The 23,361-nt window shown below is 42.0% G+C and overlaps 1 protein-coding gene across 5 annotated transcripts in view; it reads right to left on the minus strand.

The window, feature by feature from the left end:
* sash1b (SAM and SH3 domain containing 1b) overlaps nucleotides 1–23,361 on the minus strand; it is a 48,820-nt gene that overhangs the window by 10,306 nt on the left and 15,153 nt on the right. For 3 of the 5 annotated variants that reach the window (XR_014125699.1, XM_027011192.3, XM_035532872.2), the window contains 4 exons: nucleotides 1,585–1,713; nucleotides 1,407–1,457; nucleotides 1,242–1,291; nucleotides 5–45 (listed from right to left, as the gene is read on the minus strand). Coding sequence is in view for 4 of the 5 variants with exons in the window: in XM_027011192.3 (XP_026866993.2) it covers nucleotides 5–45; nucleotides 1,242–1,291; nucleotides 1,407–1,457; nucleotides 1,585–1,713 (271 nt within the window). In the remaining variant the exon portion in view is untranslated. Of the gene's footprint in view, nucleotides 1–4; nucleotides 46–1,241; nucleotides 1,292–1,406; nucleotides 1,458–1,584; nucleotides 1,714–2,681; nucleotides 4,447–7,184; nucleotides 7,295–23,361 lie in introns of those variants that run through there. The other 2 variants (XM_027011195.3, XM_027011194.3) reach the window with 2 other exon arrangements.

Consider the following 23,361-nt stretch of genomic DNA (forward strand, 5'->3'; position numbering starts at 1 on the left):
ATACCTCCAGATCCATCTTCGGAGCTTGACTTGTGTATCGATAGCCTAGACACAAAACACTCAGAATAAACCACTGCTCCCAGTACTCCCAGTATGTCAGCCTGAGCATCATCTCACCTGTTTCCCCACATTTCTCTATTTTCTACAGTCAGTCAGTGTTTTCTCATGTTTTTCTCATTCCACACATCAGTATGCCTACAGTGTCCACAACAGACCTTGCCTGCTGGCTAGGGCACTAATGGCTGTGATCTCTATGTGGGTGACACAAAGGCAAGCTGCTGGCTCCTGGGCCCAACACACCTCACAACAACAATGGAGGCTTTTCATGCACAGTTGGGCTTTTAGAACAACAGTGGGGCTCATGTGGCCTTTGAATTGCTTTCTCCATCTTCCTTCTTCCCTCTCCCACTCCCTCTCTCCTCCTCTGTACTTATCTCCTTCCCTCCCTCCCTCTCCCTAGTTGTCGCTCCATAATGCTCTCCCTAGTTCTTTCTCCATCTGTCCCCCTGCCAACTCCCTCCCTCTCTCTACCTGTCCCTCTCTGTGTCTGTCTCTCTCCCTCCCTCACTCACTCACTCCCTCACACACACACACACACACACACACACACACACACACACACACACACATATATATATATATATATATATATATATATATATATATATATATATATATATATATATATATTGTCCCTCTCTGTTTCAGTCTCACTCTCTTCCTATCCTTCACCTTCTCTCAATGTAACCTTGTTAATAATGCTGGAATTTACATTTATTTTGTTCCAATAGAAATTTATAACAGGTAGGTAGTAAATGAAACGTTTACATGGAACGCATGCACTGTTTACATGTTGCTCCTAGTGACTTCAGCACTCAACTATCCCCCCCATCACACCACCCCACCTTCAATCATAGGAAGGAAGCAGATAGAAGGAAGAGGAACAGGTCACCAGGAAACGCATGAGGCATCACCCTCATGCCCCCAGGACTGGACATGTGTCAAGTGTCAGCAGGATGCTGATGTAACTTTCCAAGAACACAAAATGATCAATACACACTTCAAAATGCAGGATCGTTTTACAAAAAGTGGAACGTCACAATTTTCTCAACAATTACAAGAATACTCATTTCTCTCTCTCTCCCACACACACACACACACACACACACACACACACACACAGTGTATGCATATTTTTTATATATATATATAATGTAAACAGTGTAGATGATGTTGGTTACCTTCTCTCCACCTCAGGAGTGGACACAGCACTGCATAGACCCAGTGACTCCTTTGAAAAGAGGGCCAGTTAAGGTAAGCCTGACACTCAGTCTGCCAAGTTGAGCACAAAATGACAAATCAAACATTGTTTGGAATTGAAGGTCCAGGACCTCTAGGAGACGTACCTGTATCTCAGAGCGGAGCTGAAGTGATGTGGTTGTTGCCTCTGCCTTTTCCTGAGCAACAGACAGGGAACAAAAAAAAAAATAAAAATTAAAAAAGTCACAAGACACCCACCATTACTTCTATCTCAATCACTGCTAAATTAGCAGCCACATACTGACAGGGAGAAATAGTCCTTACAGTCTCGGCCTCCTGAGCCACTTTGCGTTTACGAAGTTCTTCCATCCTGTCACACACGTTGCTGAAAGAGGTGCTGTAATACTCAGAGTACTCCTTGGCCAGATCCTCGAGGTTGCCCAGAGAGCCATCCTGAGGGTGAGGACATACACCATTAACTTCAAGGAAATGCTGAACGTGAAAAATGTGAGGTGCAACTACAATCTCAAATTGGCCTCTTCCAAACTGTCCATGTAAATTCTATGATGAAGTTTGAAGGTGCTGCACATGTGCAGGTTTCCACTTCCCCATGACAAAGCCCATGAGGACTGCTTGACCTCTTGTCTGAGCTCGCAGATGAAGCAGCTGCAGCCAAGATGGACCTGCACTAAATTCACTTCCCTGAAACTATGAAGGGGGAGACAAAAGTCTAGATAAACCAGAAGAGATACCAGAGCTCTCAAACCTTTACCCACAGGAGCGTAACTTCCAGCTATTGTTTTAGCCATAAAGAGGTGATCTTCCTTTTGTTGTCTCAGAAAGCCAAAATGGCCATGCATCACCTCAGCATTTGCAAGCTCATCCACAAATGTCCTCTAATGATGTATGAGCATCCTGAAGTTGCTGTGAACCACATTTCAAGATGGACATCATTTGAATTCATAACCAAGAAATGTACCACACAGATTTATGTCACAAGCTAGGATATCCTGTGTTCTATGTGATTCATAAAGGAAAACCATTCATAATGTAGTCACAGTGCCTGTCTGTTAGTGCCAGGGTGTGAGACAATTTGTACAAAAAGGCATCTGTGGTTGATGAGTCTCAGTAAGCAAACCTCAGGATGATACTGCGATTATGATTAGAGTTATGCTTTCAGCAACATTACAAGGGTTAATTATAGGGAGATAAATCTAGATAAAAAGATGAACTTCGTCAACCACAATCTGTCAATGTTAAACATTTCTTAAGTTCTACATTTTTTTCCCCGTGGAAAAGCTAACAGACACCAAAACGTATCTTGAAATTTTCCAAACCCGAAATGAAACAGCGGTCACTATTTTAAAGTGATTATTCCAAAAAGTAATTCGCGTAAAAATCATAGATATAGTCAGACTTACCAACACATTCATCAGATCTGACCAGACATGTGAAAAGTCGTCAGGTGCATTCGCATCCAAACCCGATCCCTGATCAGCACTTTCTCGTTCCATATTCGGAAAAATATCCGAACAAATGGCACCTCAGGGATTATGCGTTATTTGGTGGTTGCGCTAAATTCTATGCAATTCAGATAATATAGAGTCTCAATCCATATCCTCTGTAAGAAAGTTTGCCAGAGCCTCTTAAATGCGCTGAAAGTTTCCAGCGGATAATGATCTGCTGCTGCGTATGATTCACTGAACTTCCACAAATCACAGAAAACTGCTCCGGAAATCCATCTGGCACGCGCACCTCTGCTCTCCGACAATATGAGCTCAATTTAAATGAGCAATATGTTGTTCCAACATTTAGAGCTTTTCACGCAACAAGAAACGCTACAACCCTGCAAACATTCCACTGATGTTCTAGACAAATGTCAAGGTTATATTTTATCATTCACATCCTACATGCCGATGTCATCTCTTAAACATATGCATACAAGCAAAGCTAAATGGATATGACAGCGATGAGCCTTTTAATTAATACAACAAATATTGCCACCAAGAGATATTTTTGTCTCCATCAAATGTGATGAAAATCCTACGTTACTCATTAATGACCAAAATACTATGCCTAGGTCGCAGTGATTTGAAACAACACCTGCGAGTTTTATTGGTGTCGCGTAGACACTGAATGGTTTATTGGGGTTAATTAATATTCCACAGACTAGGCAGAGCAGTGGCGTTTCAAAGCCGGAGCTGGCTTAGTGCTAGTAGCATGATGCGCACATCAATGCTCCTCTCAGTGGTCTCTTCAGCACAGCCAGCACAATTACCATCCACAAAGATGGCCGTCTAATACAAAAACAAACGAGAGCGGTGCAGAAAACAACCACGTCAGTCCCGCTATTGCACAAATGTCATTACGCACATATTTTAAGATAAACAGGCTATAATAAGTTAAATGTAGCATCCTGCAATTTAAAAAAAAAAAAAAAAGCTTTGGTTGAATATACATGGTAGCCAGGGCTGAGGCCTACACTTTTAGCATAGTGGTTCTGCGGTCTGGACCCGGGACACTAGAGTCCTGCATAGCCTCATATTTTCCGCTTTCCATTTTGACATTCGATTCAAGTCATGCGGGGTTCTGTAATTTGCTGACAAGTCGAATAATGTGAAATGGTAACATTTACAAATTTACAAATTAAAGCGTTTAAATTCTATTGTGTATAGTGCAAGAACTAAATCATGCAGCACTACGCTAAACATTTTATCCAACAGTACAAAAGGTAGAAACCTATGCAGGTTTTAAGTTTTTGATCGACTAACTCCTCACCAAAGGAATTCTAGTATGCAATGTTTTGTATATGGTAATAATTGCTTCTTTTTCTTTAAAGGTTGCCTATGATTCTTAGGCTGAGAGGATGCGTATTTATTTACATGTTTTAAATGTAAAGCGCTGTAGTCTCATATTTGCAAATGCAGCGGATCCAAAGGCATTGCATATGAAGTGGTGCGAGACGTTTCCTTCATTCCGGCCGCTGGAAGCGGTCACATTCCTCAACAACAAGAGGCAAGGGGGTCTCGTGGTCCTGCCCTCCGTGACTGGCCCGACTGTCCTCGAAAAAAGAGAACCATTCATTTGTTAAGTGACATGCCCTTGAGTCAAAGCCGCACGAAATCTGGCTGCTTTTCTCCAGCTGAGAAAGGCAGTGGCGGCCTAATGAAAAGCACTGTACTAGGGCCGGCTGCGGAGAGCTGCTCCACACAGACGCCCTCTGATAAACACTCCATTATGGCCTGATCACATGATCAATTCACTGTCTTTAATGTGTAGCTCTTTCTTTCTCATGTAAACAGTGATTTGGAGCAGAAGGGAACTAGAGCCTCAGGAAGAAATAGAAGAAGAGACAGATCTTCATCATTAAAAAAATTAAAAACAACTGCATTTATGAACTAAATATGCATACATAAATATGCTATGGGCATGTTTGCAGGCCTCAGTGCTTGCCATTATCTATAGGATTATGCATATCTGCTGACCTGGAAAATGAATGAAGGGTAAATGGGGACCCACTAGTGAACAAGTCCATAATAAAACCTAAACCTCTGAATACACACAGGACATGGCAGAGCAATTCAGAGTCAACAAACTGATGACAAGAAGAATATGATCTCAATGCTTGTCAGTTTTTGCAGCTCTACAGAGGGCCAGAGTACAGACAGGAGCGTGAGCTGATGTTTATGAGATTGCTGGAAGGAGGAAGCCCTGTCGCATTAGCCTGGACAATGAGGAGCAAATTGAGCATGTCAGAGGCACGTGGGGCTCAGAGCGGGAGGGGGGGGGGGGGGGTCAGCAGGGAGTGGTCACGTCTGACCAAACAAGATCATTTATCTCCACCCTCATGGTGAAGCAGCAGGGGCAACCCAAGTCACTCTGCCCTCCATCTCATGAGGAGGGTCCTTAGCCTCATCAGCAGACAGATGATGAAAACGGACTGGAAGACTTGACTTGCTGGACAACTTGACATCGCTCACTCCCCACAGGCTCTCACAGGCTCCTCCAGCAGTCATGCCACATTCACCTCGATTAGGTTTTCTGTGCCCCCAGAGAGAGGGGGCAGAGGGCACAGACTGGAATGCAGCGGATTCCATGATTATGATCAGGCATGATCTCTGCTTGGTTTCTTCTCATCTTCACACAAAGCATCCCCTATAAAGACATTGAACTGGAAGCCAATTTGGGGCATAAAAGTAGTTCTGTGATCATGTGTGCTGCAACATGTTCTATTTCTGAAAAGCATACATGGGAGATAATACTGCCTGTAGAAATGACAGCTCAAAGGAACTAGTGGTGGTGATTTTGGTAGGGATGATATACAAAACACCATCTCTAACAAAATATTGCTACATATTGCCATATGACTGACATGGTTAAAGACAACTTTGCAACAATTTGAGACTGGTTAGGAAATCCACATACTATAAAACACATTGTTTAGAAAGCTCAGTTGAATATTGCAAAAGGCGATATTGCGATAATGATTAAAAACTGATCTATGGCCCTGGATTTTAGTTAGAATACTATTTCACATTATCTAGAGCATACTGTATCTCCTTTTGTTTAGCAAATGGAAGAGACCCATGGTGAGACAATCAGCTTTGTGTCCATATAGTCCTGTCTCACACACTCCAAATCCAATCCTGCTGAGAATGGATCAAAGTGAAGAAAGCCAGAGAACTACACTCATCCAGCAGACCCTCCTTACCACAGGGCACACAGAGCCCAGCAGGGGAGAGCGCCATTTCATACCCCCACGTCCCACACACCAAAGACCCCACGCCTGAATCAAACCTAGAAACACCTACGAGTCTAGCTGGACAAGAATGAACAGTCTAAGAGTTCATTCAGCAGCGTAAGCGTTAACTAACCGCTGGAGTCATTCCGCAAGGACACACTTCCCCCGAGTTACTCGCACCTTTCATCTCTCTCTCTCTCTCTCTCTCTCTCTCTCTCACACACACACACACACACACACACACACACACACACACACACGCGCATACATGAATACACGCATCCACAGCATGACTACCAGCAGGTCATCCTTCATCCCAAGAGCACAAACAGCACGATCTCATGCTCCAACAGATCAAAGAGCTGCTTTCTGGCACCAGCATGAAGGAAATAATTCGAGAAAGGATTCTCCAGGCCAAATTTAAGCCACTCTCCAGCCAGTGATTAGCTCATATGAATGAAGTGTGTGGAGAGACAAATGTCTGACTCTGCAAGTTAAGCGCACCCTTTCCCCACTGTGAGGGGAAATCCACATAGTCCCTACAACTGCCTGCAGGAATTATTGAAACATTTATGCCAAAGGAACTATGTAATCAAGCACATGTGTTCTGATCCATTTTCGGTTCTTCTCTAAAGGCAACACCCTACTTTTGGTTCAGCCCATATCCTATATCTCAGTCATAAAGTCTTTCAAATGTAGAGACATCCTAGACTATTCAGGGCTTTTTGGTGAAAGACTAAACAACAACTGATCATATTAAGATGATGTTGCAGAATCACTCATCAGAATAACAATGTTAAATTATATACACTCAAGTCTCCAAAGTCACAGAAGTCAAGCTGGAGTCTCCAAAGAGTCAAACTAGAGAGCTAAAAGATCCTTAACAAAGCTGGGAATCAAGGCCATTGGATTTGTCACAGAAACAAGCATAATCAGAGACGTGAAACCCAGTTCTTCGGCTTGAGAACTTTAGGGTGTTTACAACTTTTGCAAATGAAGCAAGAACTCCAAGCATAAAAAGAATGTTCTGTGCATCCAGAACCTACAACTCAAAGCACTGACAAAGACAACATCTAATAAACCACATGCTTTAAAATCTACAAAGTACTTCTTACTAAACCTCTTTGTCAGCCTGTCATTTAACCTCAAAAGAACAGAAAAACATCCAATGAACTCCACTCACCACTACTTGAGCCTACAAGTGGAACAGCTCTGTTGCAAGCACACAGCCTGAGTCCTGTTTGAAACTTTTCCTTCGTGTCCTCAGAGAACAATGCATGCTCAAGAATTGCGGCGGGGGGTGGGGGTGGGGGTGGGGGTGGGGGGGGGGTTGGGGGATGGCGGCATGGGGGGGGGGGTCCAACACACATTCATCAGACAGGCAGCTGGCCAGCGGTGAGAAGTAGATGACGCTATAACTATAGACTGCTGGGTGGAGCTCTCTCGCTCTCTCGCTCTCCCTCTCTCTGACACAGCTCAGCTCAAACTAGCTGACTCGGGGCAGATGCCACGACCGCATTTTAATAAACTTCCGCTGACTATCATCCCAAATGCGGGGGAAGGAGGACTGCGAGTGTGAAGCGGGGGAAGGAAGATAAGATTACCCTGACAAAGGCTGGAAGAACTACCTTATTTAGATAACAAGGCTGCGTCTTACTTTCCTGGATGTGATGCATAACCCCTCTGCTGATAACTGTTAGTAGATGTGCAAATCTGAGACCAAAAAAGAAGTGCACCAAAGAAGACAAAACAAAACAAAGGTGTGATGTGCTATACTGTCTTCATTTTTGAATGGTATGTTTTTTTATGAGACTAGCGATTAAACACAGTTGATTTATTTGGAATGTCGACATACCATGTCGAAACGATCATTAAATAAACTTAAACATAGTCTGCCACTAGATGGCAGCACATGGCAATAATTTATATAAGTAAACCGTCAACGAAGATTAAGTATGTCTGATTAGTTTATGTGATTAGGCTGCAAAGTCCCCCTACAAATCCAGACGCATTCACTGTAAAAAGCCGACAAGAAAATTTCACCACGTACATCAGAATGGTCAGTTCAATACCAAGGGTCTCACACAATGATTGCATGTTCTAATCTAGGATTGTCTGCAAGTTTGAACCAAATCTCTTTGGGTGCAAGTATGCTTGCTCAATCACAACCCTCTGTCTCCAGTAATGGCCCCCATGCCGTAAGATTAATCCTGCTCGACGGCTCCCCCATTAACATATGCACACAAGCACTGTGGGTTATGTGACCTGCTTCTGCCTGCCTGCCCAGCTGGCAGTGGTAGGTTAAGGGGGAGGTTGCAGCCAACACTTTGTCTAAACTCTACAGTCTGGACAGCCTACAGACTGCATGTGCATCAGTCTGCACTTGACACTACATAAACAGAAGTCACTGATGCTCATTCAACTGGCTACACTGGTCGAGCTGCATTAGGTTTACACACAACAGCCTCTCAGAATGTCCCCCTCCATTTTTGCATTGGCAAGTAAATTTATCATTCCGTCATAGCCAGCAGAACTGTAGATGGCAATAACTGCCCTGAACATCCAACTAGACAATATGGTGAACTCTGCTGGGATCTGTCAGAAAGGTAGGATTAAACAGAGGGGATTTTTTGTGTGGGAGACTGTCACTTCCTCACACACACATGCATAGGTGCAAATACTGCCTGACACTAAATTGCACTCCAATGGCCTTATACTGTGAAAATGGATGCAGGGATGCAGAGTGGCCAAGCACCTTTAGCAGCTGCTGCTGAATCATGTTATCTGCCTTTGTGTTTGCTTGTTTGGGTAGGACCGATCAGCCATGTCCCACCTCCACATGGCAAACAGCCAATCACAGAATCCCTCCAAAAACAGCAGCTTCAAAGGCAGCTGTCAAATCAAGTAGCACACAGTGAACCTGCTGCTCTGTGAACTGGCAGCAGTTTGACCCTCCCATACACCGACCACTTCTCATGTAGACAGTCAAGAGGCACATTTATCATAGCAGTCTTAAGATTTAACCACGTCCCTCAAAAGCAGACCACAGTATGAAAGATTTCCCCTGAGACCCTGAGCTACTAGACCAAATAAGATCTGAAGACTTGATGAGACCATGCAAATAAAGAAGTGCAGAAAGAAGAGTTTTCACATTTCACAGCTGAAAGTTCCTTCATCAAAATGTATAAATAATTACTGTAATTTAAATATTTGTCTACTTCAGATATGACAAACTTGGAGACCACTGAAGTACAAAATTTTTAGTCACTGCCTGATTCACGACATAACTCAAACTTCACTATTAGACTTATATTAGGAATGGGGCCCTGTTCACTCCAAGTAACATGATATATTTAGACAGCTGTGTTATTCACCCTGTATGATTACAGATCTTAAGATCTAACTGAATTAGTCAACAACGGATTCAAGCATGTCAAACCCACATCTGACAGAAATTCCTTCTTCTGAAATGCCTGAATATTGACTAGTGTAAACAACTCAAAACTAACCAGCAGTTGGCTTGCTTGTCAGCGAGAAGGAGCTCACTGCAGGAACATGTGTCAGACTTGATATTGTCCATAGTTATGAGCTGTGACAGGGTGATTATATATACATCATTATAGCCCTCTTCAAATAAGAATTCTACTGATCATCAGGCCTAATTAATGAATGTCCTGGTGTAAAGGCTTCAGCCACTGCTTTCTGTTACTCCCACTTCACTGGGTAATGAGCACTTCATCAGTGTCTCGCTTTGTCAAATTACAAAACGTGTGAAAATGAATAACACCCTACGTAATTACAGTGATGGGGGGCCCCATTCTCTTAAACAATTAAAAATCTGTCATCCTGCAGCGGGACTGTAGGATGAAATGGTGATGTGTGGTATCCCACAAGACTCCAGAACATGGCAGATTTTGCCATTGTTGTCACATAGAGTAATTATATTGCTGGAGTTAAATTTAAAAAGTCTCTTTGTGCATACTTATCTTAAATTTGCAAACTGTGTGAGGGCATGGTACAGGAGGCAGCCACAGATCTGCCCTTTTACATGAAGAGAAGCTATAAACAGAATCACAGCAGGCGTATTTTTGTCCTAGATGTGTTAGGAATAAGTCTGTTACCCTTGACTGTGTTCTGGTTTCAGTACGGCCTGCACCACTAAGACATCTGTCTTTCTAAAATCTCCCATGCTCCTCCTCTGCCCCGGTCCATAACGTCTCACTGTTGTCGGGTTGGGAAAACGCCGTCTGTTCTAAAAATGGGGTCTCTCTGGCTTTGTCACCAACTCTGCCCGTCCTTCTGCCTCCCTCCGTTTGTCATTCCACACACACACACACACACACACACACACACACACACACACACACACACACTTCTCTCTCTCCCTCCCTCCCTCTCTCTCTCTCTCTCCCCTGTCCACTCTCTCCCTCTCATGGTGCTGTGGAAGCCTCGTGGGATCTGCTCTTAATCTGTCGTCAGTCCCATAAGCCCCATTATACTATTGCTTGCTATTGTTCTGACATTAGAACAGTCTGATTCTGCGTTTTCCAGCACACCGCCTGCATTGCTTTGATGGGGCATTACAAAGGTCCTGCCTCATACTTCACCCTCCTTCGACCAAACACAACTGCCTACATTACTGAAACGTGATGTTTCTCCTCTCTGAGTGGTCTTGACTCATCGGTTTTTAATTCATTTTCTGTCCTACCATCTGGAACAGCAAAAACTAAAAACAAGCTCTATAAAGAGAAATGTGGGCATTTGTCATTGGTAAGGAGATCTGCACATTCCTAGCTGTCTCTGTCATTTCCATTCACTTTATGAGTCAATGTTCAAGACCTGGAAACAAGAACAAAACTAAACATTATTTCTGCATATTACGCATCAGAGTGTGTGATTTCTTTACAAATACACCAGAAAAACAAATAACACATAACCAAGCTACACAACACAAATATTAAAACCACACAAAATCCAACAAGCATCACAAATTGTGTAAAATAAGCCAACAAAAAACAGAAAAAAAGTGACAGCAGACTCTGGGGCTCTGGGATATTGTTCTGGCTTGAGAGAATAACTCAATGTCTCAATCACAGCAGTGAGTCAGTTAAATTCCTGTATCTATCATTTATCACTGGAAGGATAGATCTGAAATCATGTTGAAAAAAATTCCTTTGGGATTCCACACACATGTAAGGGCAGGACGTGTTAGTATGGGACAGATTCACCATAATAGACTGTAATGAGACAGAGCTGCACTGCTCTGATTGAATATGCTTCATGAATCATGAAACAGATTGATTTTCCCATGAATAAAGGGCCACACACTTGTTCCCATGTGGGCAATTTACAGTCCCTGCCAAAGTGTTGGGTTTAAAGAGCCAGGAGAGTCCAGCTCATAGCCACGTTCATAAGGGCTCAAACATGCATGATGTAGCCTGCTTTACATTACAGAGCCCAAAGAGCTGACCTCAGCTTTAAGCACAGAGGGATGGAAAATCTCGCAGAACACTGCAGGAGACAAAACAGCACATGCACAGGACCTGACAGGACACACTGCAGGGGACTGAACAGCACAGGACATATTGCAGGGGGAACACATCAGCACACACACAGTTACTGACAGGAATTACTGCAGGGGACAGAACAGCACATGCACAGCGCTCAACAGGACACACTGCAGGGGACAAGAGGGACATATAAAATAAAATCCATCTTAATCAACTAGTCATACAAAATATATATCCTGATACTGAATAATGAATGGTCCTATGCAGAAAGGATCTGACCAGAAAAAAAAAGGGCAAATTAAAAATGGAATGGTTAGGGTCATGAATCGTCTTCCTCTGCTCATAAAAGACAAGTCAAGTAGGCCTATATCATCCAATCTATATACAGTATACTCCAGACCGGTGCCCACAAATTAATTAAACGTGTCAAGGTGGTAACATCAATGCAATTACAGGAAATGTAGAAGATGGGAGGTGCTTTTTATAGGAGACATAGTGCAGCAGTTAATGGCTTTGTGTGTCACACATCAGAAATGGTGTCCTAAAATTATAATAATTCGTCAAAACAACAGTACTGAATAGAACTCCTGAAAAATTAAATTGTGTTTCAAGATGCACGGGAACAAAAAATTTGGAAAACAAAATAAGTCATTGGCTGAAAACTGCTGGGTCCTGTTTCTGAAAAAGGTATGTGAAAATGATACCAGCTCTGATTTGGAACCTTCCTTTAGGAACGAGTCCCATGTCCTCACTGGTCCCTGAAACTGGTGAGTGTGCCATTGACGAGCATTCTGCTGGCCCTTTTCAGAGTTTGTCATTTTGTAATGAGTCTCCAACTCTGCATGTCTTCTCCTCAATGGTTAAGGTATAGGAAGAGAAAAACTTCAGACTGAAGTCATTCAAACATCTCTCAAATAAATATGTTTTAAAAAAAAGATGGCATATATCTAATAAGAAGAGGTGGCTAACTGTTTGTTTAAGTAAGAGCTTTGCCATACCTCCATCATTGAGGAAGTGATCCCCTTCCAAGCAGGGAGTGAGAACTTGGCTTTAGCTCTGCTGGAACATACATAATCTGGCTGTGCCACAAACAAGAGCTTTCTCGGCCTGTCTGCCTGCTATCCTGGCGCCCCGCAGAGAGCGCTTAATAACATCCCTGTCAGCCAGCTCCTTTTCAGTTCTCATAATAAAACTGCTCATTCTGCAGTTCCTCAGCATCTGAGGAACGTCTTTGGCATGCTCAGGAACACCATTTGTTTTAAGTAATGCTGAATCAGAAAGATTCCACAGTGGACCCACCAAAAAAAAGTTATGAACCAGGCTAAACTGGGAGGAGGAGGTTGTACTTGGACACAATTCAAAACAGCAGTTATAAATTAATCACTACCAGCCAGAAGTACCTCTTTATATCAATAACAAAAACAAACATAAATCATGCAAGAGAAGGTTCAGTCCTGATGAGATACTGTGATTATAGTGTTACATGTATTGTAATGTATTTCAATGTATTGAAAACATTCTGTTGAGCCTTTGATCTTGCATCATCAAGGAATGGCCCGTATTATTCTGACAAAATACATTTGTTGATTGATGCAAATGTTGTGATTCATCGAAACACCCATAGAACACTACTGGATTAAGTGTTTCTTGACACAGATCAAGATGCTTACAGTGTACAACCTTTCTCAGACATCCTCAAACAAGTACAGGAGCAACCCATGACATGGCAAGCCCTAACCGTAGCTGTCAGAGGAGAAAATCAAGCATGTTGTACTCAGTGAGTCCTGAGGGGGACTTGGATAAGGAGACTGAAATTGGGATATAGTCCACTGATCCCAGCACTGGAAGCCCAGTGAGGGCACTGCTGCAGGACTGAAATGCTCGCACCAGGATGCTCCTGCGGATCAAATGGAAAGAAAGAAAAAGACAAATCACAATCATTCTGTGCTGGAATCAAAGTAGAAACAACACCAAGAAAGAGCCGATTGCTTCATAGAGGCAAGGCAATTTATCGTTCTCATTCTAATACCGCCATCATGGTGAGTGTTTGAAATCCTGAGATTACTTCAGACTATCCAAATGCAACCATGAGAGCAGGTGTGCCTCCAGGACTGGTCCTGTCTGGAGCAAAAATCTGCTAGCCATGAGCAAGTCTCATTCTAATGTATTAAAATACCCGAGCCTGGAACATGGAGCAGAGGATACAGGAAACTGCAGCAACTGGCTCTCAACGAGGCTTTGACCAGTGAGTGGAAGGCATGCTTGGTCAACACACTGATCACTGAGGACCATTCTTCATGGTGCACTCAGCATACAGCTACCACTACCACAGTAACTGAGATCTTTCGAGAAAGACCTGAATACAATACATTTGGCTGCATCAGCAGATAGAGACAGGGATCCATGGCACACAAAAAAGACAAAAAAATCTACACACATGAATGCTAAGTGCAGCATTAAGATTTGTGCAATTAATTTACTGGAACATTTCCCCCCTTCCTCTTCCCACCGTTATAACGGATTAACTGCCCTGTGAATAATAAACATTAGGTGGCACTTATGGGTAAGTCTAGCACATTTAACTGGGCACAGGGGAGTCATTTGACCTTGAGTGTTAATGTGAATAGCCTGCATTTAGTGTTCTTGCACCCTGGCTTTGCCTGTTAAGTGCTCTCCAAGCAGTGATGGAGGTGCCCAGGAGTGATATTCTGAGCTACACTAGTCCACTGCTGCAACTACGTCTCAAATATGGCCTATATTTCCCATCAGCCATTTCATCTCATTTTATGTTTTTTTAGTAGCTAGGGAGGGATAAAATACAATGTTGGAATAAGATGAGCAGCTGGGATGCGTAAACCTAAAGGTTTTAATTGTTTGGCTTGCTTAGCTCTTGTTAAATTATGCAACACAGTATATGTAATGTAATTGGAAATTTATTACTTTGAGCTGCATTTAGTTAACTGTAAATCAATCATTAAACCCACTGAAAATTCAATACATACAAAAACAACCCACAATGAAATGCAAAAACAAACTTTATATGCACATAACAATAAGCTTTCCAGTACAACTGTTGCAATCTGTGCTCTTGTTTTCACCCATTTCCTTGTTGATTCAGTCTCTCCAGAAGGAAGCATGCACAGAATATGGCGTGTCAGACAACAGACCCCAAAATGCTGAGTGTCAGTGGCTCGGCCTTGCTGTCTGCTCATCTCAGCCTCCATCCTGTCTCACCATATAAATGACAACTGCTGGATGACGGATTTGTAGTAAAGTCTTCTAAGATTACGAGACCTCTCTGAGCCCTAAGCCAGTCTACTGCAGCTCTCCAAAGTGAAGCTAAATGTTGAACTACATAGCAGCCTGCACATAATGGTGCTGACAGTGAGACATAAAAAATAAATAAATTAAAAAAAAAAAAATAAATTCTAATAAACCCTTAATGAATAGGCTCCAGAAAAGCTGCATGTCAACGGCCTTTTTGATCCCTGAATAAAAGCAAACAATCAGGTTCCTTCATTAAAAGGTGAGCAAAACAAATCAAAGCCTTAATACAAACTTAGTCATGGATGAGGTGGCAGGTGAAACATGAGGGGAGACACATGTGGAGTTGTGCTGATGGGTATGGCATAAAAGAGAGGTGGGACCATCTCAACAGTCCTACACAATTAATGGCGTTTGTCCATCAATTCCAATAAACACCAATAAAAACCGAGCTAACTGGAGAAGAAGAAAAAGAAATAGAAAAACTTGTTTGCAAGCTGACGCAAAAATTCCTACAATAGGGATTCCAGAGATAATCATCCAGTACAATTTGCCATTGTAGTTATATTTTACATAGGCATTTTGTTCCCCAATATTAATTAACCATAAGGCAAACTAAGACACGCCAAGAGACTGTCAGAAAATAAAAATGACTTTCCAGTGCTGGTTTTCCTTTGCCAGTTCCTTTGGCTAAAGCTTCAACAAAGTAAAGGCAATCATGGCCCGCTTTCAAAATACTATATTATAAACTGAAATATAGGCCAACTTCACTGGGTTCATGTTTTAATCACCATCAGTACATCACCATCAGTGAGGGCAAAAGTGAAAAAACTGGGGAAAAAAGTGCTTCTCATGGATTACAGTAGAACACTTAATTTTAGGGTTTTCAGGAGAATTCTGTCTGCAGTCTTTCACCAGCACTCGCAGCGTCCCCAAGTCACTACGTGTTTGTTTTCTTACCACCAGGAAGCCGCTCGATACAGAAGCAGGAGGGCAGGAGCGATCCATGCTCCAGCTCATGAAGCCTAACGGGGCTGAGACCTCCGACAGGCCATGCACACCACAGGCTCCCTGGGGAGGAGTGTGACTGGACCGAAAACTCTGCAATTACCCTCTGCGGGGTGCTGAGCAGGACACACAAACAACCAGAGCTGCACACGCACAATTTAACTTTCAAGGACTACAGCAGGGTTCTAAACTAACCCATACATACACAGAGTTTTCTCCTGGTCTCCAGGTCAGAGGGTTTCTTCTACACAATATTTAATTATTGAAAATGATTTTGTCGTAATCCACATAAACATTAGAATAAGATGAGCGGCTGATGATGTAAATGAAAATACCAAAAATAAATATGTATACCAACAGTTGAGCCAAACTATGTGTGTACCTCAGAATAAATTTAAATTGTATTATTTCATTCAAAAGATATGGTCTTGGATAAGCACAAGAAACATTGTACATTGTGTAATGAATGCAGTGTAGACTCAGGTCATTGAAATGAGGGTATAAAGTCATGGCATTGAGAATACTTAGCACAGTGAATGTGGGACACTCAGGCATACTACACACAATGTACATTCAGTTTGCGCAATCTCCAAGGCACATGACATTGAGTAAGCTTAATGGAGCCAAAACCCCCAGCATGCAGGTAGGACTGGAGCTGAAGCAGTGAGCAGGTGGAAATCCAATGCTACAGCTATTCTCAGAAGCATTTACATACAAGAGCCTGTATTTCCACTAATTAAAATTAATTACAATTACAATACAATTAATTAATTCAACTAATTACAAATGAACAAGAAACACTGCCCTACTGAGCAAGAGGGCAGAGGAGAGTGCAGGAGATTACATTTCTGGTTTCAGTTTCTGTTTTGCTCATGTTTCTACAAACATGTCTGCTCTCAAATTATGAACCTTACAGGAAACTGAACAAATATGCAGATAGGATACTGCTTTGAGTTTCTTTTTAAATACAAGAATTATTAAAAATGGTTATTATTGAGCACATATTGATATTGGTTTAGATTTTTACACTAGAGAGTTAGAATGATTTTAGTAACTGGTTTCTTTCAGAAGATCTCTGTTATCAGTAATCTAATCCCAGTATTAGGTTTAGGTTAGGATTAATCATGTGACCATCATAGACTTCCTATACAAAATCTGTAAAACACTGACACCAGCAAGCAAGGTGATATTCCGCTAATGCAGTAATGTGGAAAACAGATACCCTACACCAACTCATCATGCCCCCCACACAGCAGACGCATCGGTGCAGGGCTCATCCCTAAAACCCATATTTCCTGTGTCAGGCGTGCTTCTGAATAACTCAGGTGGCCTGCTCCACAGGTCACTTGCTCAACCCAGAGGTGTCGAGGTGACCTCCATTCTATGGGGGGGGGGGTGCTGCAGGATTCATGGTGGCAAATCATGCTCATAGGGAGTCGAGCCAGCTGGCAGGAGGGTTTAGTCACTGTCTGGCTGTGCTGCATCTAGCCCTGGCCCTAGCGACCCCGCTGATTCTCTGACCAGCTTTACATGTTGTCTCTGGTTCAGGAGAGGCTTGATATTAGGAATGCGGCAGTTTTAGACCGTTCCAGGAGATGGCTGTGTGTGGAGGCTCCTGACTGGGACGTACGTGTGTGGAGGCTCTTGATGCACTGACATCAGTCCACTCCTTATGAAGCTCTCCCAAGTTCTTCAATTGACTTTTCTTGACAGTCCTCTCAAGGCTGCGGTCATCCTGTTGCTCATGCACTTTTCCTACCACACTTTCCCCTTCCAGTCAACTTTCTATTAATATGCCTTGATACTGCACACTGCAAACAGCCAGCCTTTTCAGCAATGATTTTTGTGGTTTACCCTCCTTGAAGAGGGTGTTTGATCATCTTCTGGACAACTGTCAAGTAAGCAGTCTTCCCCATTATTGTGGCTGCATTTACTGAACAAGACAGATTTTTATACCGTTTGAACAATAATTTACTCAAATTCGAAATTAGATATTCTAATAATTTGAGATATTGGATTTCTGATTTTATGAGTTATAAGCCATACTGATAAAAAGCAGAACAAAAAAAGGCTTGAAATGTGTCACTTTACATCTAATGAATATAACATGACAGTTTATATTTTGGAATTAAATTCTGAACAAAAATGATATTCAGATTTTTTGAGCTGCCCCAGTATATAATATTTGTGTAGTGCTATTCATCAAAATTGCACTGCCATGCCTACATACAACACAGTATACAACAAGAATGAGACATTCTATAGCTTATAGATAATTTAAGCACTGTAATTGCTCAAAGCAGGGCATTGCCATGGATTAATTTGATATGCAATATATATTCAGCTACACTTAATGTCCAAAATTTATTAAAGCAAAAGCAATAGGACACAACCTTTTATACCCCGAGATTAGAGAAGAACCACTTTAATAAGCCGTTAGCAGACATATCAGAGCTGAGTTCATAGCTTTGAACACTGGAGATTCGCTCTAATGACTGTTTAATTTGTGCTGGCATGTGATAACCTCCCTGAGGGACTGAGCGGTGTCTTAAACGCTGATAAGCCTTCATTTATCACTGATTAAAGCAGCTTGGTGCCAGCGTCCCCCCCACGATCCCCGCGCCTGCCACCACAGTCCTGCAGCGAGGAGGCCCACCAGATGCTCATCATAGCCCAGGGATGCAAAAAGACCTGCTCCAATATTCATAAAACATCAAAAATGATGGATGGACAGCAACTTCAGGATGGGATTTAGGATCACACAGATGGAAGCCAGGAGACAGGGATGACAAAAAGGTGGGGGGTCCGGTGGATGAGGACAACGAACAATGTCATACATGTAAATTCAGCCACTCCCCTGGGAGTGAGGACCAGCACTGTCAATTAGAGCATCAATAATTAAAATAGTTGTAGGTCCCATTAGCAGGGATGTATTTCCATGAATAGTTAATGATCCTTGCAGCCAGACCTACTGACAGGAGAACACTGTGGCAAAATTTAGTATAAGGACTCCAAGCAATTTCTTCTCAGACATAAAGGAGACATTTAACAGGAACAGGACATCACTGCCGTGTGTACAGAGGTCCTTGGAAACTCTCTATGACCCTTTAATTTTTTCATAAGCCTTGCAACTTCAATAGTGCAAGGGTAAATTTTTGTGGGAACAGAGCATGAAGCTCCTTGCTCCTTTCCAGCCCCAGCTATATTAAATTGCTTCTGTATCTCTTACAATTTGATCAACAAGCAGTTCCAAAATTACAGCATTTGAGATGTCAACAGAGCATAATTTGTCAATTCCAGTAGCAAAGGACTAGATATTTGAGCCTCATTGTGTCCTTGAAAGTGCAGGATTGTCAGAGTATGCACACACAAACACACACATGCTAGCCCTCTCCTGTAATGGTGCTATGTTGAATGTTGATATCAGTCAAACTTAGGCAGGTCCATCTGTGGACAACTGTGTGTCCAGTCTCCATCTGCTGTGCCTGGTCAGCCTGCAGCTCCCACACAGCCTGGTTTAGCAGAATGGGGGGAGATATGGGTCTAATATTCATATGCACCCATGGTTTGGGAAAGGGGTTTTGCAGGGAACTAATAAAAAACAGGAAGTGCACCATGGAAATGATATACTCTGCTAGTGTCACTGTGTAGTAGTGAATTATTATCCAAAAGCTGTAGATCAGCTTGTGATGAACACCAAAAGTACAAGAGAAAACTAGCAGCAATATTTGTTTCTGGGGTATACAGTTTTAAAAAGGTGGGATTTAATTTTGTCTATAGGGAAAGATTAAAAATATGACTAGCCCCCCCCCCAAAAAAAAATCTTTAAAATCCCGATGATTATTTATAGATTAGAAATAATCTTACCATTTACTTATGGGTTTCCTTTCAACAAGAACAACCTGTGTGGTACATTTATTTCACAGTTTAGAACATTTACATATTAAACCTAATTATATTTGGCTACTACCACAATTCTCATGTACTGGTTTATGACATTTATCTTATTCAAATTTTATTGCCAAAGAAGACCTCTTATAATTTCCTGAGATACAAATAACTTGCACTCTATAAGCAGCCAGAGTAATCGCCTCACTTAATAATCATCATATACAAAGTGAAAACTAATGAAATCAATTGTTTTCCCCCTAAATGGAAGTTCATAATACCACAGATCAAATTAGACTGAAACATTGCTAATAGGAAGCCAAAACATTTCTTGTATAGAAAAACTAGGAGGCATGTGACACATCCTGATGTGGACCTCATCTGTGTTTGGGCCAGATCCGTGTTTGGACTTGCCTCCGTGTTTGGGTTGGGCCTGAAGGCTGGGAAGCCTGTATGCTGGGTAGTGGGGATTAGTCCCCTCTGGGTGAGTGGCATGCACTAATCCCTTCCTGCCTTACCCTGTATTATTCACCACTCCTGAGGCTGCCACCCTCACAGTCGCACCCTGTCCTCACCTCCCCCAACACCATCATACATTTAGATTTGAGGATAAAACTACAGATTTCTTTCATTATATTACACAGAAATATCACAGCATTTTTAACTCACAGTTAACCTAAATCTAAATGCAAATATGGGGTGGCAATAGAATATACACATTTACCCCAAAACAAACCTAAACTAACTACCATAACACAAAAAGAAAAAAGAAGAAGAAGAAGAAGAAGAAAAAAATCAAATCATGTGAATCAGGATGTATGAATCACAGCGGAGGCACATTATTGCAGTTGTCCGCATTCCCTTTGCATTCAGCAGCTGCTTTTCTACAGGCGGATTACTGTCTGTGCTGCTATTTGCATTTGTTTACCTCCCCGAATGGTGATACAGCCACAACCCCACAATCAGAATGCAAATCTAAATTGAAATGAAGCATGACAAATTGGATATCCATGCATAACACTGGGGAGGGGTGGAACAGAGGAACCGTGTCTGAACTAGTCTATTTAAAAAGGGTTTATGAGATGGGCAAGCTGTAATGAATCACTTGTCCATCATACATCAGCTGAAACCTTCCTGAAAGACTCATTTAGCTTAAGTTCAAGCAAAATCATTCAGAATAGCTTTTATACTGTAAATTGGAATTTCACATGCAAGAGGATTTCCACCGATATGATGTACTCTTCATCTGAAATTGAATTAAGAATATCACACTGGGGGAACATTGCATTAATAACTAGGTTCTATAAAATAGGTTATTACCCTGAAACTACATTGTAACAATGGGGAGTCTTTATGAAAATTATAGAAAAGAGCTAGACAGAATAAAATTCAGTTAAAAAAAAAAAAAAAAAAAAAAAAGTTGTACACAGCAGTTTTCACAATGGCCATAGATACATAGCCACTTTATTTTAAAAAATGGGTCTGCACCCTTCATGACTAAATTGAGGATGACCTCTTAAATGGCAGGAAGAAGCTTGAGATAAGCAAGACTCAAAAAGGGAAGCCATCCTAATTTTGGCAGCATCAGCAGGATTTTGATATGAAAACTATATGTCCTGAAACCCAGGATTAAAATAAGACTCTAAACAAAAACACTGCAGTTGCTGATACTGATTCTTTTTTTTTGTCATAGAGAATTCAGTCTACACAAGCAAGATATGAACACACAGTAAACAGCCAATAAACAGAAACAGAAAACTGCAATATAGTAATAGCAAACACTACCATAATGATCAGTCAGACTCACTGATACGTGCACAAATTTGATATGAAAGTAGGCTGGCTTTTGCGCTGGTTACTGGACGTATTTAAACGTTTGAAACTGATTTAAATGTAAAAGATTGTCTGTCGCTCCTTTGAAGGAGAGCACTTCCTCAAAATTCTACAGTGTCTATGAACAAATAGAAGCTAGTTTTGACCAATTTATTTCATTTGCATAACTATTCCCATTCAACCTTTATTATGAGAAACACTAGTGGGTTGTCACTTGAAGGGTATACTTAAAAAAGAAGAAGAAATGTCATAAAATTCTATTCAAATCGAATACTTGAATATTGAACTTCTAATTCTTTTTTCTCTGGCTTTCTTCCCTTTAAAGGCCTTTAAATTAGGGTGCTGGACAACACTGTGTTCAGTCCTCAAACCATCTTCATGAATCTTATTTTATTACAGTGGAAGCTAGATCTCTGCTGTCTGACCTCAGTACCACTCATCGCAGTAGGAGCAGCTACCACTGTGCAGGGAGTATGAGCAGCTACCACTGTGCAGGGAGTATGAGCAGCTACCACTGTGCAGGGAGTATGGATTGCACCACTGTGCAGGGAGTATGGATTGCACCACTGTGCAGGGAGTATGGATTGCACCACTGTGCAGGGAGTATGGATTGCACCACTGTGCAGGGAGTATGGATTGCCATGCATCATTCAGCTGCCTGCCTAAATGTCTGTAGCTTCTCAAGTGCAGGGCGCAGGGGGAGGGCATGTAGCAGACAGGAAATCCCACTGATGCCACGCAGCTGATGAAAATCAAGCAGGGGGTCATGCGTCTCATCTACATCCAGAACTGTGTCAGGACCACAGAACGACATCTGGAGCATCTGCACAAGTCCCAGAGAACGATTATAGCTTAATTAGAAAGCCTGAAATTGAAATGGGCATAGAGTCGGGTGATGGAGGTGGGGGGATGATTAAAATGACACGCAAAGCCTCAAGCTGATTGCACTCATATTTGGTCGGGATGATCTTCGAGTGCGTCTGAGAATTACTTCAAGTGCATTTCACGCGTGCTTGGTTTTTAAAAGTGCATGTTGCTTTTATCAAAACAGCAACACTTTCACCACAGACACCTCAAGGGTTTCGCCAAATTTTTGAGATGTGGAAACAGCTGACTTGCTACAGGCTTATATTAATTGGTCCCAGATGGCACAGATAAAGGACATGGCTGAATGGGCATCACAATTGTGGTTCAGTGTCCATAAGTAAATAAGTGATTCATACAATTGAACCATATTCTCAGGTGCAAGATAAGGCTACTCTTAAAACAGCAATCTTGTATTTCACTACAATAAAGTTTAAAACTTGTTACATGTTTCTAATGTTGACTATATTCTGATAAGGTCTTTCTCCTCTGTACTCCCATAAGCCTTTGTACTGAAGCTCTGAGTCAGACAGTCATGGCTGGTGTGCTCTCTACACACAGAGAGCAGAAAACAGCTGCTGCCCATCACACGTTGAAGGAGCTGGAAGACCTGTGTTTGCTATAGCTTGGAAATGCACATCACAAGTTGCAGTATGACAGCAGCAGCAAACTGTGCTGGAGAAGGGTACTGCCAAGAAAGACCCAACACTGAAACAGCATCAGAGAGCATAAGGGAGGTAGCAACAAGATGGCATCAATCTGAAAATCACAATGTAATTAATTGCCTGACATTTTCAATACCAAAAAGATCGCATCACTGGTTCTTTTAGTTTTGTCGGAATTGTTTTGTTAAGATGCGTCTTGGAAACCACAAACCAACTACTACTAATTGCAGGGTCTCTGCTGGGCAGAGTCTCTCCAGTGGTGTAGGGTCTATGAGAGAGAGAGAGAGAGACTGTGTAACGTGCATTCAGGCTTCTATGTAAACATATC

The sequence above is a fragment of the Electrophorus electricus genome, chromosome 10, assembly GCF_041902795.1.
Source record: "Electrophorus electricus isolate QZ-2024a chromosome 10, ASM4190279v1, whole genome shotgun sequence".
Lineage (NCBI taxonomy): Eukaryota > Metazoa > Chordata > Actinopteri > Gymnotiformes > Gymnotidae > Electrophorus > Electrophorus electricus.